The sequence below is a fragment of the Octopus bimaculoides genome, chromosome 2 (assembly GCF_046866305.1).
Source record: "Octopus bimaculoides isolate indiv1 chromosome 2, ASM4686630v1, whole genome shotgun sequence".
Classification (NCBI taxonomy): domain Eukaryota; kingdom Metazoa; phylum Mollusca; class Cephalopoda; order Octopoda; family Octopodidae; genus Octopus; species Octopus bimaculoides.
The window spans coordinates 159,920,333-159,932,832 of record NC_142929.1 but is presented as its reverse complement, the minus strand read 5'-3'; the positions used below and the strand labels follow the sequence as shown (position 1 = coordinate 159,932,832).

General features: G+C 36.8%; 1 protein-coding gene across 2 annotated transcripts in view; it reads left to right on the top strand.

Annotated features, from left to right (window-relative positions):
• The first annotated feature begins 3,942 nt into the window (after positions 1 to 3,942).
• LOC106869371 (ADAMTS-like protein 5) overlaps positions 3,943 to 12,500 on the top strand; it is a 143,344-nt gene continuing 134,786 nt past the window's right edge. The window contains exon 1 of one of the 2 annotated variants that reach the window (XM_014915094.3): positions 3,943 to 4,529. In XM_014915094.3, coding sequence (XP_014770580.1) covers positions 4,425 to 4,529 — 105 coding nt within the window. In that variant the 5' untranslated portion in view covers positions 3,943 to 4,424. The remainder of the gene's footprint in view (positions 4,530 to 12,500) is intronic. The other variant, XM_089347989.1, reaches the window with a different exon arrangement.

Below are 12,500 nucleotides of genomic sequence, written 5' to 3'. Positions count from 1 at the left end.
CTGCGCTCAGCAATTGCCTTACTACCTCTGGTTCACTTAAGTGTTGCTCTTTTTTTTTTTTTTTTTGCTCTCGCTCACTCAATTACTCACATGCATATACACACCCCCATGGATATAAATACACATATGCAAAATCACACATGTACATATATATAGATCCCCATCGCCTTCCTTTTTGCGGTAGCTCCAGACCCTCACAGCCATAATTCGATCGTAGCGCCTGATAGTCGTTGCTCCCCCATTCGTACTGCGTTTCATCTTCATTGACTAATTACACCACAAATTGATACGAGTAGCCGAATCCCAAATAAATTTTAAAATGCCATCTTAGTTAAAGCAATAAACATTAGACGGTGGAGGCGCAATGGCCCTGTGGTTAGGGCAGCGGACTCGAGGTCATAGGATCGCGATTTCGATTCCCAGACCGGACGTTGTGAGTGCTTATTGAGCGAAAACGCCTAAAGCTCCACAAGGCTCCAGCAGGGGATGGTAGGGGAACCCTGCTGTACTCTTTCACCACAACTTTCTCTCACTCTTAATTCCAGTTTCTGTTGTGCCTGTAATTCAAGGGCCAGCCTTGTCACACTCTGTGTCACGCTGAATATCCCCCGAGAACTACGTTAAGGGTACACGTGTCTGTGGAGTGCTCAGCCACTTGCACGTTAATTTCACGAGCAGGCTGTACCATTGATCGGATCAACTGGAACCCTCGTCGTCGTAAGCGACGGAGTTCCAACACACACACAAACATTAGACGACATAGTTTTTGACATACATGCGTACAAGCATGTGTGTATGTGTGTTTGTTTCTATGATAACTTATTTTTTGTCTGCTACTGTACTAGGCCATGTCTAATTTATTAGCACCACATGGAATAGTCTTTTATGTCATATTTTGTGGCATCATAGCGCACTCGTGTTGTGAGTTGTCGCTTGTCAAATGTATTTGGATGTCTGTGATTTGCTGGTATTTCTTCAAAGCGTTTGAATGGTGATGTCGAATAAAGTAGAACCACTGGAGGTAAAAGAAAAACAGTTGTAACGCAACGGTGGGTAATTTAAGGTTTAAATCTTTAGAGAACATAGCGGATATTTAGCGAGGGTTGATTTGTGAACTTGACACGGGCATTGTTTGGAAAATGCTGAGGAAATATTATCTACGTTGTACAAATGATGTTGCATTGTCGGGGCTGTTCGACCGAATGGAATTTCTGATTTTGGAGATGATCCTAATAATGAAAGCCTGCAATAACTTTTACCTCGTTTATTAGTTTATTTATATTTTATTTTTCTTGATGTTTCAACCCTCGTAATGTTCTGTTACGTACAGAGAGACCAAAATGGACAGCAGTATTCAAGGTAAGACTGAACAAGTGTAGAAAAGTGAAGGATAATAGTTTGTCTTTGTATATTTGTGCGTGCACGTATGTGTGTGTGTTTCTGTGAGTATGCACACGTGCGTACATTTATATAGATATATGTAAAATGAATAAATGTTAGTATTTATTAACTGGACGACAAAACTACATATTACAACGACATCATAAAGTAAACTCTCTACGCCTCGTCAACCTGCTAGAAATCACTGCCCTCGTATTTCAAGGAAAGTTATATTGTATAATGGAGTCGTGTTTATTCATTCTCAAGCCCGAATCATGGCTAAACAACGAAAAACAAGAATTCGATGAGATTATTTGATTACAGCATCGCGCTTTTAACCTAAATGTCGTGTATGTGACCCTCCATATTGGTCAATTTCCGATTCCATTATTTATTTATTTACGTATTTATTCATTCATTCATTTGTTATCAATTATTATTTTGATTTGAATTATCGATTTAGTATTACATCTACAATATACAAGACATGGCCACTGGTTTCAGCATCAGCAGAAGCAGCAGCAGAAGCAGCAGCTCAACGGTCTGTTGAGATTGCTGATTCATGTGTCTGGACAATAATATCGCTAACGATGGAAACTTGCAAAGTGATATGATGAAGAGACTTGATGTAACTGCAGCAGTCTTCTATCGCCTTACGCTTCCATAGTTCAATCCCTCCGGAGTATGTAACCTATAGGATATTATCACCGTGAGAAGGCAGAAGATGGTCGATTATATTTGTCTTTTTGTTTTTTTAAGGAATATGTAATTAAGGAACATTTGGATGCTATTTTCAAACTTATTTCTAGGTCGAAAAACCACTTAGACGTTCCTTTGCATGGTCTTATTTATTGTAATGGCACTTTTCTTTTTCAACGAAGTGGCAAGTAACCTTTGTGACATATAATCGTAATCGTAGTTTTTACTTTCGCAGTTTCACGCTTGCCGATCAGACTTATATCTCCTGGGTTCTGCTCCACACTCTTCAATCAGTTCTTGATAGGTCTGCTTTGCTTCCTACACGGTCTATATGGCTTCCATTCGAGAGTGGTTCTCACTGATAACTTCAAAGGTATCCATAGAATATAGTCGAGTATGTTCCACCTTCTCGCTGTGATAATATCCTATAGATTACACACCCCGGTCCTTTGCATGACTCTTTCATTCGTGATCTACAATTCTATGGATTGTACTAGTATTTTTCTACATCACAAACGCATAAATGGCCACCAATATGACGGTGATTGTATGAAGGCGGAGTCTGGTGTCTAAGGCATTAGAAGACTGCTGAAGTTACGTTCATATGGTCTATGTTATAGTAGTAGTCTACACTTATATTATCGCGACATCAGTTCTTGAATGGCACTTTATGTTTCCAACACTGATTGGGTTGAAAAGTATTTGTAACGTGTACTCGAACCCTAAAGGGCCGTTATTACACCTGCTGCTACTTTGTCCCACACGCTATACAAAACTAGAGATGATCATATTTGGTACTTGACAGGTACTTTGTTTTATCGAGCCCAGTAGGAATAAAAAGCAAAGGTTAACACCTGTAATTTGCAGTCGAACCTAAATGATCGTTGATAGATTTGGAATGAATTTTGTCCGACACTATGCAAAAGCAGAAAAGATGATCTTCGCTGAAATGTTTTGATCATAGATATCTTCGAACGTGGCTGAGTGAGAACAAGCACCGTCAACGTCTATGTAATCGGTCGATCTCTATAAAACAGTAGGTAAATAATCTGCATGTCGTACCCTATCGTCGTAAAAAAAAAGAATGCTTAGAGTATTGGAGTGCAGTATATCCTATTCGTTAGAAAGAAATGGGAATGGTTATGGCTAGAATACTTTAGATGAGGACCCCCACTACCATTATTTGTTACTTTGAAACTGGGCCAATTCTAGAACAATCCCATCACTAATTCACGTCCACTCCCCGATCTGATACAAACGCATAAGTTTGCGCGCCCGCACACACACACACACACACACACCATCTTCATCGTCGCCGCTTCCGCCGTCGTCATCATCAGCCTCATCATAAACGCTACCATCACCACCGGTACTACCAACATCCTCACTACTATTACTACTACTACTAACAGCAACAAGTACAGCAGCAACAACAACAACAACAACAACTACATCATTGCTAGACCGTCGCCGGTATTACACTCTGTTGTGATACCATCATTAATAAAACAGACCCAAGACCGACAGCCACCACCCCCGTCGACGCCACCACCATAATCATCATGATTACCAATGCTACTAGCATCACCATCCCCGTTATCACCAGCAGCAGAGCAACAACAACAACAACAACAACAACCACAAAAACAAAACAAAAATAACTATTAGTGAACAAATCTGCTTCTCTATCTCCGCCGCCACACTCCTCTGCATTGGCGCCGGTGTTGTTCTTGTTGGCATTGCCCTTACTACTACTACTGCTGCTTAGATCCATGCTTTTATCCACAGCATAGCGTACTCACTTATATACGTATATATATAATTATATATATATATATATATATATATATATATATATATATAAGTACAAATATATATGTGTGTGTGTGTGTGTGAGTGTGTATGGGTGTATGCATGCATGTATATATTATTACGTCTCTTTTTTTTTTTCAGTTTCTTTCCCCCAATCTACCGTATAGAAGAGAGTAATACATGTTCTGTATCCCTACTACCTTACGGCTGTCCGCTCTGCTGACATCAAACTAGAAAGACAGACAGACAAACAGCAAGGCAGACAGGAAGAACGGTGAACAAAAACAGAATGTAACAAATAAACAAACACAAGGAGGATTATTAACCAGAGAGAAACCAAAAAAGAAAGAAAAAGAAACGAGTAATAACAATAATAATAATAATAATAATAATAATAATAATAGTCGTAGTTGTAGTAAAAATTGTAATAGCAATAATAATAATAATAATAATAATAATAATAATAACCATAGAAAGACAAATACATGAAGAAAAAGTAAAGCAGTTTTTCGTTCGATTTTTCTGTATTTAAAATGACAACCTCTGCAAAATCCAATGGAATATACATCAGCATCGGCTCCGTCATAACTTTAAGCCACATCATTGCATTCTTTCTGACAATGTCAATCATTACCAAAGTAAGTTTTATATATATATATATATAATACAAACATATAACAAAATAGGTGTGTCTGTGTATTTTTATGTATGCGCATATGTATACGTTTGCACATTAAGTACGTGCGTGTGTGTGTGTGTGTGTACGTGCGTGTATGCATGTATAAGAATGTCTGCATGTTATGTGTGTATATTTTCTTTGCGTTATGAAAACATAAAATGTGCTCAATACAATTTTTGAAATGTGTAAAATCTTCGTTGGTTTCCTAATGTGAAAGACACTCCCGAACAAGGGTTGAGTTCGTACGTTCGGCCAGCGTGTTTCATATATATATATATATATATATATCTCGTAAATTTCCTACCTGTCGATATATACCCTGATCGAATCGGAAGCAGACTTGGGTCTGTGTTTTGAATGTCACTTTCCCTAACTAGACACCTTATCGACGAATTTCAAGTCACATTGAGCTCTATTTTACTACAAAGTAAACACACAATCAATCACACACACCCACACACTTATATTTATATGTATTTACATACATGATATATATATGTGTACATATATATATATATATATATTATACATATATATGTATATATACTCATATAGGATTTACTTTTTCCTTTTTATTTTTATACCTTATTCTATTTTGTATCCATGTTTGTTTCACTTTGATCTATTTTATTTGGGAATTTTCGTTTACTTTTGAGAAATGTTTGAAGTTTTCACTTTGTATTTTCCTTCAGTATATTCCCATGTAGACACTTTCTCTCTCTCTCTCTCTCTCTCTCTCTCTCTCTCTCTCTCTCTCTCTCTCTCTCTCTCTCTCTCTCTCTCTCTCGCTCTTCTTTCCTACACCCTGTAGTGTACGTATGTTAGTATGTGCGTATGATACATACGCATATATATATTTATACACACACACGTGTGTGTGTTTTTGTGTGTATATATGTATATTGCACACACTCACACATACTCACGCACACTTGCTACATATAATAATTAGGGTGCGCGTGCATGTGTGTGAATAGCGAATAGAAAATAGAGAGACTCATAAGGATGGCAATGTAGACACATTAATCTACGGGCTAAGCCGTGTATATTTTATGCGCACGTGCATACGTTTATGTGTGTTCAGTGCGTGAGTGTGTTTATGTGTGTGAAAGCGACGTCTTAGACAGTTCTTTGCGTACGCAAACGTGTAGATCTATTTTAACAGCTGGGTGTTTTGTGTGTGTATGTTTATGCAGATTTTCATGTGTATGTGCTTCGTATATTTGTTTCGTTTTTTTTTTTTTTTTCTTTTGCCGGTTTCTGCCATCGGACTAAGGCTATGCTACAACACTGCCTTCCCTGGTATGAAGCCGATTGCAACAACCCAAGTACTAATTACAGTTTGATCGCTGTTTTACCCTTCTATATTTATCATGTGGCAAAGTATTATATATATTTATTTGTTAGATGTTTAGTAAGTAAACGAACGTAATTTGACGCCTTATAAAATATAATATACACAAGTAAACATACACGCATACACACACAGATAATCACCAGTACATTTCAATATACAAACTGACAGATACACATACGTACGTGTATGTATGTGTGTGTGTGTGTATGTGTGTATGCTCGTATGTTTGTGTCTGTATTTACATGTATGCATATATACACGCATGGCTACCTACATACGTGCATACTTATGTAGCCACATACATACACACATGCATACGCACATCTACGACGGGGTCACGTATATTTTCTGTCTATCAAATATCAGTTTCACTAAGAAATTAAAGTGTAGGCTTTTTAGTCAAAACGATACTTTGAAATTTACGTCTCTAAGCAAATATTTGTTTGTGTTCAAAAAATAAGTTGCTCAATGCTAAAATATTTTCTGGCTCTGAACAAGAAACCTAAGTCACTATTATGCAGATTTTGAATGTTTTTAAGATGTGAGCATTACTAGTTGCTGTAAGACTTAAGATTTATTGTGACTTTGAGGTTTTAATTGCATGATACCCGAGAGTTAGGTCGATGAAATAAGAAATTCTTTTTCGTGATATACGAAGTTACAGTTCACGGTATAAAGTTTGTGATGCTACACGTATGCTTTCGAATTGTCCGCTCATAGGACAATACAAGGTTACAGTAATACATGTAATAAGTAATGTATGTATTAAAGTAATACATGTATTGTATTGTCCCGTTCATGGGACAATACAAGATTAAAGTAAGGCGTCGAAGATGATTGTTTGCAGGATGTTAAGATTGTTATTCTTAGCTCAACACTTTGAGTTGTGAGAGTGAAAACCACACCTTCCGTTCATGTACAAGGAGAGGTGTATTTAATGACCCAAACAAGAACTGAAGTACGCCAGAATCGAAGGAATATAGTCTCAAGAGAAAGGGTGGATCTATTTCAAAACGGGGACACCAGTTTTCATTTATGTTTTATGTAGTGTTTTTGGTACCGAAAGACTTTCAAAATTCGTATACTTATCTATTTTGTGTTATAGAACAGAAAAATATTTTTGTATTCGAATTTATTTCATGTAAAAAATTGTCTTATTTCGATAATTTCTACTAATCACTGACGTCTATTCAGTTGAAAACAGTTAGCCCTGTAACGGTGTATATCGTATTAATCCCCTAACCCTAACCCTAACTAGACTGTTAACCCTAACCCTAACCCTAAAACTAGCCCTAACTCTAGAATCCGAAATCTAAAATTGTTACACACATAGATACGCACAGCGTAATTTATTATATAAACAATATATGCGTATAAATTACGATTAAACCGGATGAAATATGTCACAGGGAATAACAATTTTATGACAGCCCAGCAGTAACTCTATTGAGCTGAATAGACGTCAGTGATTGGTTGAAATTACAGAAATACGACAACTTTATCATGGAATAACTTGCGAATTCCTTTTTTTTTGTTAAGAAGACTAAGAGTAAAAGATGTTTTATATGACACATTCTACCAGTGTCCCAAGTTTCAAAGTGCTTCGTTAGTGTTTCGTTAAGAAAATATTGGTGCCCCCGTTTTGAAATAGATCCGAAAGGGTTCGTGGAGGAATAACTTGTAAAGGTTACACTGTAAAATTTGACACTAATAAAAACAGTGAAACTAAATAATCTAGATTGCAGACAAGGAAATGTGTTCATAAGCTGTAAGTTGGTAGAGTCGTCAGAGTATTGGATGCAATGCTTTGCTACATTTTGCTTCCTAATCCCAAAACGTTTTCTTTCGTCCTTTCGTGGTCGATAAAATAAAATAGCAATTTAGGGATGTTAACTGCCGTGACTCTAAGAGCGTCAGACGGAATGCACAGCAGTAATTGAAGCGGCTCTTTGTGTCGTGATTTCAAATCACACCGTGGCTTATTTATGATGTAGATTTATTCCATCACCTGCTTTAACATCGTTATCTTGCCCTTTGGCCCATTTGATAGAGATGACGATTTTGCTGCAATTATGCGGGCCAGGTTCCAAGTTAAAAAATAATTTCCTTCCTCCTTCTCACCAATCATTGCGACCATGAAAGCTATCGAGGATACAGCACTTTCTCTTTGACTAAACAATGAAAGAACCAGTAACCTCTTTATCGGAATTCAGAAATTTTAAAAAGTGAAAGGTTAAACATTCATGTATGAGGCTCCAGGAATACAGCCTATAAGGAATGCAAAGACCTTAATAATGTGGTTAGAATAATACAAGTGAAGGCGCATGACTTAATGGTTAGGGTATTCGGCTTACGATCATAAGGTCGCAAGTTCAATTCCAGGCGAGGCGTTGTGTACTTGAGCAAGACACTTTATTTTACGTTGCTCCAGTCCAGCTACAAAAGTGAATAGTATCTATATTTCAAAGGGCCAACCTTATCACATTCTGTGTCACGCTGAATCAAAATTACAATTATAACAGTTTCATCTCTCGAATATTCAGATTAAGAAAATTTAGAATGTTAAGAATGTTTGGGAAATAGGGTTTCAAATTTTGGCACAAGGCCAGCAATTACATCGACCCCACTGCACTAGTGGTAATTATTTTATCGACTCCGAAAGAGTGAAAAACAAAGTCGGCCCCGGTTGGCATTTGAACTCATAACGTGAGGACGGAAAAAAAATGCTGTTAAACATTTCATCTGTGCAGTAATGATCATGCCAGCTCGCCGCCTGAATACTTTAGAAGTATTACATGCGTGAACTAGAAGTTGAGAAAGGAGAGAAAGAGGATTATAGACATCAAATGTACGTATGGGAGAGAGAAAGACAGAAGGGAGAGTAAAATAATGACAGGAAAGAAAAAAAAACTGTAAAATGAGTGAATTTTAGATATGAAGAGAAACGCGATTCTTTTAGTTATTTTAGAGAACTAGCGTGTACAAAAAAAATCAGTTCCGGTGAAGTCGTATGTTGTGAGATTCTTGTTGGTTAAATGTTAATTTTCAAATATATATGCACTTAAGAGGAAGCATAGCTCAAAGATAATATGAAACATTTAGTTTGACAATCGACTTACAGAGAGAGAGGAAGAGAGAAGGTAGAAGGGGAAAAGAAAGAGAAAAGTATAAGAAGGAGGTAAGAGGAACAAAAGTAGTTTATCAGCTGTGAAACACAGTTTTATTGAAGACAATCGATTATAGAATATTAAAGAAAAGTGGTTTGTTAAAGCATTTCGATGACGGTAAGTTTGAGAAAACCAATTAGTTAAGCGTAGCCTGAAAAAAATAAAATCTTGCCTGCAAAGATGCTTAATGTATGAATAAGTGTTATTGACAATTGTCAGTCGTTGGGTGTGATAAACTATTTGAAATAACGGAGTACTTTGTAACGCTCAGGCAGACAAAAAAGCATCGTTTCTATTTGGTTGTATAAGAATACAGAGATTAGAAAATAATTTACAGAGTTCACAAATGAAGTATAAAATAAACTTGTTGAAACAAATGTAACGCTTGACAAATAATTCTCCATTTTAGTTATATGTGTTAGTGTACTGAAGATTGCCAGCAAAAAATTTTGCCGATGTTGAATGCAGCGTATTTTCAAAGAATTAGAAGTTAATTCAATGCAAGATTAGCAGCATTGGTTAACACTGTTTGCTTTAATAGTAGTACAGATAAGAAGGTCTTTAGAAGCTCATACTCTCTAATGCCCATTCATCTGGGTGAATGCCACTGGAAGCTTGTATACATTAATTTGACAAGTGTTGAGTAGCGACTCATGTTAGGTAAAGACTTTATAAAGCCCTTTCCTTCTTTTGCAGAATTTGAGATTTGGAGTGCCAATCATTATTGAGATTGTTTGCATTTTCATTGGGTGTTGTTTAATTTGATTCTAGCAAACGAAGTTTAGCATGTTCTATTTTTCGTATTTTTTAATGTATCAGAACGCATAACGATGTGTAGTGGTGCTGCTGGGGAAGGACCAGAGCAAGCTACATGATTTTGACACTTCAGGCTCCTAACTCTGTTGAATGTAGTGTTGAAGATTTTGGTGAAGTTGTTAGCCAAGAACTTCGTGTTTGTCGTTGGTACTCCGGTAGGTGAGGCACAGGTATGGCCATAGCAAACAGATCTATCCACGACAACATCCACTTAACATGACACATTATTGAAAGTGTGAATAAGGACCCTCTCATAAGGGGAATGACTGATGAAATTATGTCAGTGGAAAATTTTGGATAGGACTCACCATCAATACATGGCAGTTCTTCACAGAACTGCTTATTTCGATTACCTCTTCAGAGGTTGGATCGCTGCAATGTACAGCGACATCTGCTTGCTGGTCAGAATAAATTGCCATCTATCAGAACTGTTCAGTTATCATTCGTTCGGTCCATTAAGGCTGTCCACACCTTCTGTACGAGTTAGCGTTCGACCCACTACTGTCAAAGCTAGAGGTTTCGAGGGCTATCCACAGTGAAATAGCAATTGGAAGGTCTGTGTCAGCATATTCAGATGACGTCATCGACATAGCGTCGGATACCTGATACATCGAGATGATAGCACTGGTCAATCGGTTCATTAACTATGAACATTGGGTGCATGGAGGGTTGGGCATAGTGTGCCTATTGGTACGTAGACGTGAACTGAGGTTACGACATACCCAGCGCTTCCGTGACGGTTATCGGATGTCGTCGCTGCTTTTCAGGCTCGCTTTTCCAAAGCTCTTTTTACTGGCCCAGTTCATTGTGAAGATCGTCCCTCCACTACATTTGCATGTACATATACATATGATGGTAGTCTCTTGTAGCCCTAGAAAGACGGTGCTACAGTTTCTTGTTGAACAACCAATATGAGTTTTTTTTATTTTAAAGAAACCGAGACTTTGTAATCGTACTCGAACCAATCGACGTGATATGCTAACAATTTATATGTGTGCTTGTTTTTACTTTAATTTCAAAGCACAAAAGCACTACTTCATATTTCAGTTTTACATTTTAATTTGCTTTTATTTTCATTTCTCTTTTTCGATAGTGAGGCAGACAGCCTTCCAAACTGGAGCTTAACTAAGAATTGCCATTTTTTAAATATATATATATATCATTAAATATTTTTGATATTAAATAAATCCACTATCAAAAGTCGAGAAAGTTGATTTCTATGCAAATAAAAAATAATATTTGAAAACAACCTCTGAATAGAAAGGGATAAAAAAGAAACTGAAGAGCGGTTTAGGAAAGATGAGAGTAGCTGTCATAGCAAGTAAAAAAAAAATGAATAAAAACATCAGAGCTAGATATTCAGTAACTTTAAAACAGACATCATTGATGCGTAAGTAGCATTATGGAAACTCTTGGATTTATCTAATATCATTTTCCACAGATGTATACCAGCATTACGACAATATTCACACACACACACACACACACACACATATATATATATATATATATATATATATACATATATACGGATCGGGTGATGCGTTGTATTCTTGAGCAAAACACTCCATCTCACATTGCCCTGCAATCTCTTCGATAACTGATGTGTGGCATACTGTGCACCTGTTTCGGCAAAGACGATTTGATGGTAGGTATGAACTAATTCACAGCACGTAGATTTGATCAATATAAACAAATATGTATGTGCGTGAATATATATATATATATATATATATATATATATACGACGAGCTTCTTCCAGTTTCCGATTACCAAATTCACTTACAAGGCTTTGGTCGACCCGAGGCTATAGAAGACACTTGTCCAAGATGCCACGCAGTAGGACTGAACCTGGAACCATGTAGTTGGGAAGCAAGATTCTTACCACACAGCCACTCTTGTATATCTTTAAAATTAAAATAAGTTAGCATTATCTTTAAAAAAAAATAATGATAAAGTGGCCAGGAAACATAATCCAAATAAGCAAAATATGTATTAAAAGAAAGTAACAATATGTACCTGTAGAAAGAAGAGTTTAAACTCTCCAAAGACACGCATCTCTCACTATATGTAAACACGTACCGAGAAAACAGCAAATATAGTAAAAAAAAAAAAAAGATAGTTGTCCTCATTTGTAAAACTACAAAGAGGAGGTTAGATATCCCAGTGTCAATTGATTTCGCTTTCTGTGCCGAATTGACACTTAAAGCACATTGGCGAGGCTTACTACGTAAAATATTTTATTAAATATATTTATCAATCTGTGCGCGTCTGTTCAGCTGAAGGCGCCACGACTTCCAAGACGAACTAGGCAGAATATATATAAAAAGTCAGGGTACATGTAGTGAGAGACGCTTGACTTTGGAGAGTTTTAACTCTTCTTTCTAGCAAACAGGTGCATAATGAACCCTGATTTTTAATATATGTATTCATTGATGTATGTGTTTTTGTGCCTGTGTTTGTCCCGTCACCATTTCCTGACAAACGATGTTGGTGTTTTTACATCCCCGTAGTTTAGTGGTTCAGTAAAAGGGACTGGTAGAATAAGTACCAGGCTTACAAAGAATAAGTTTTGAGGATTCGATTTTCT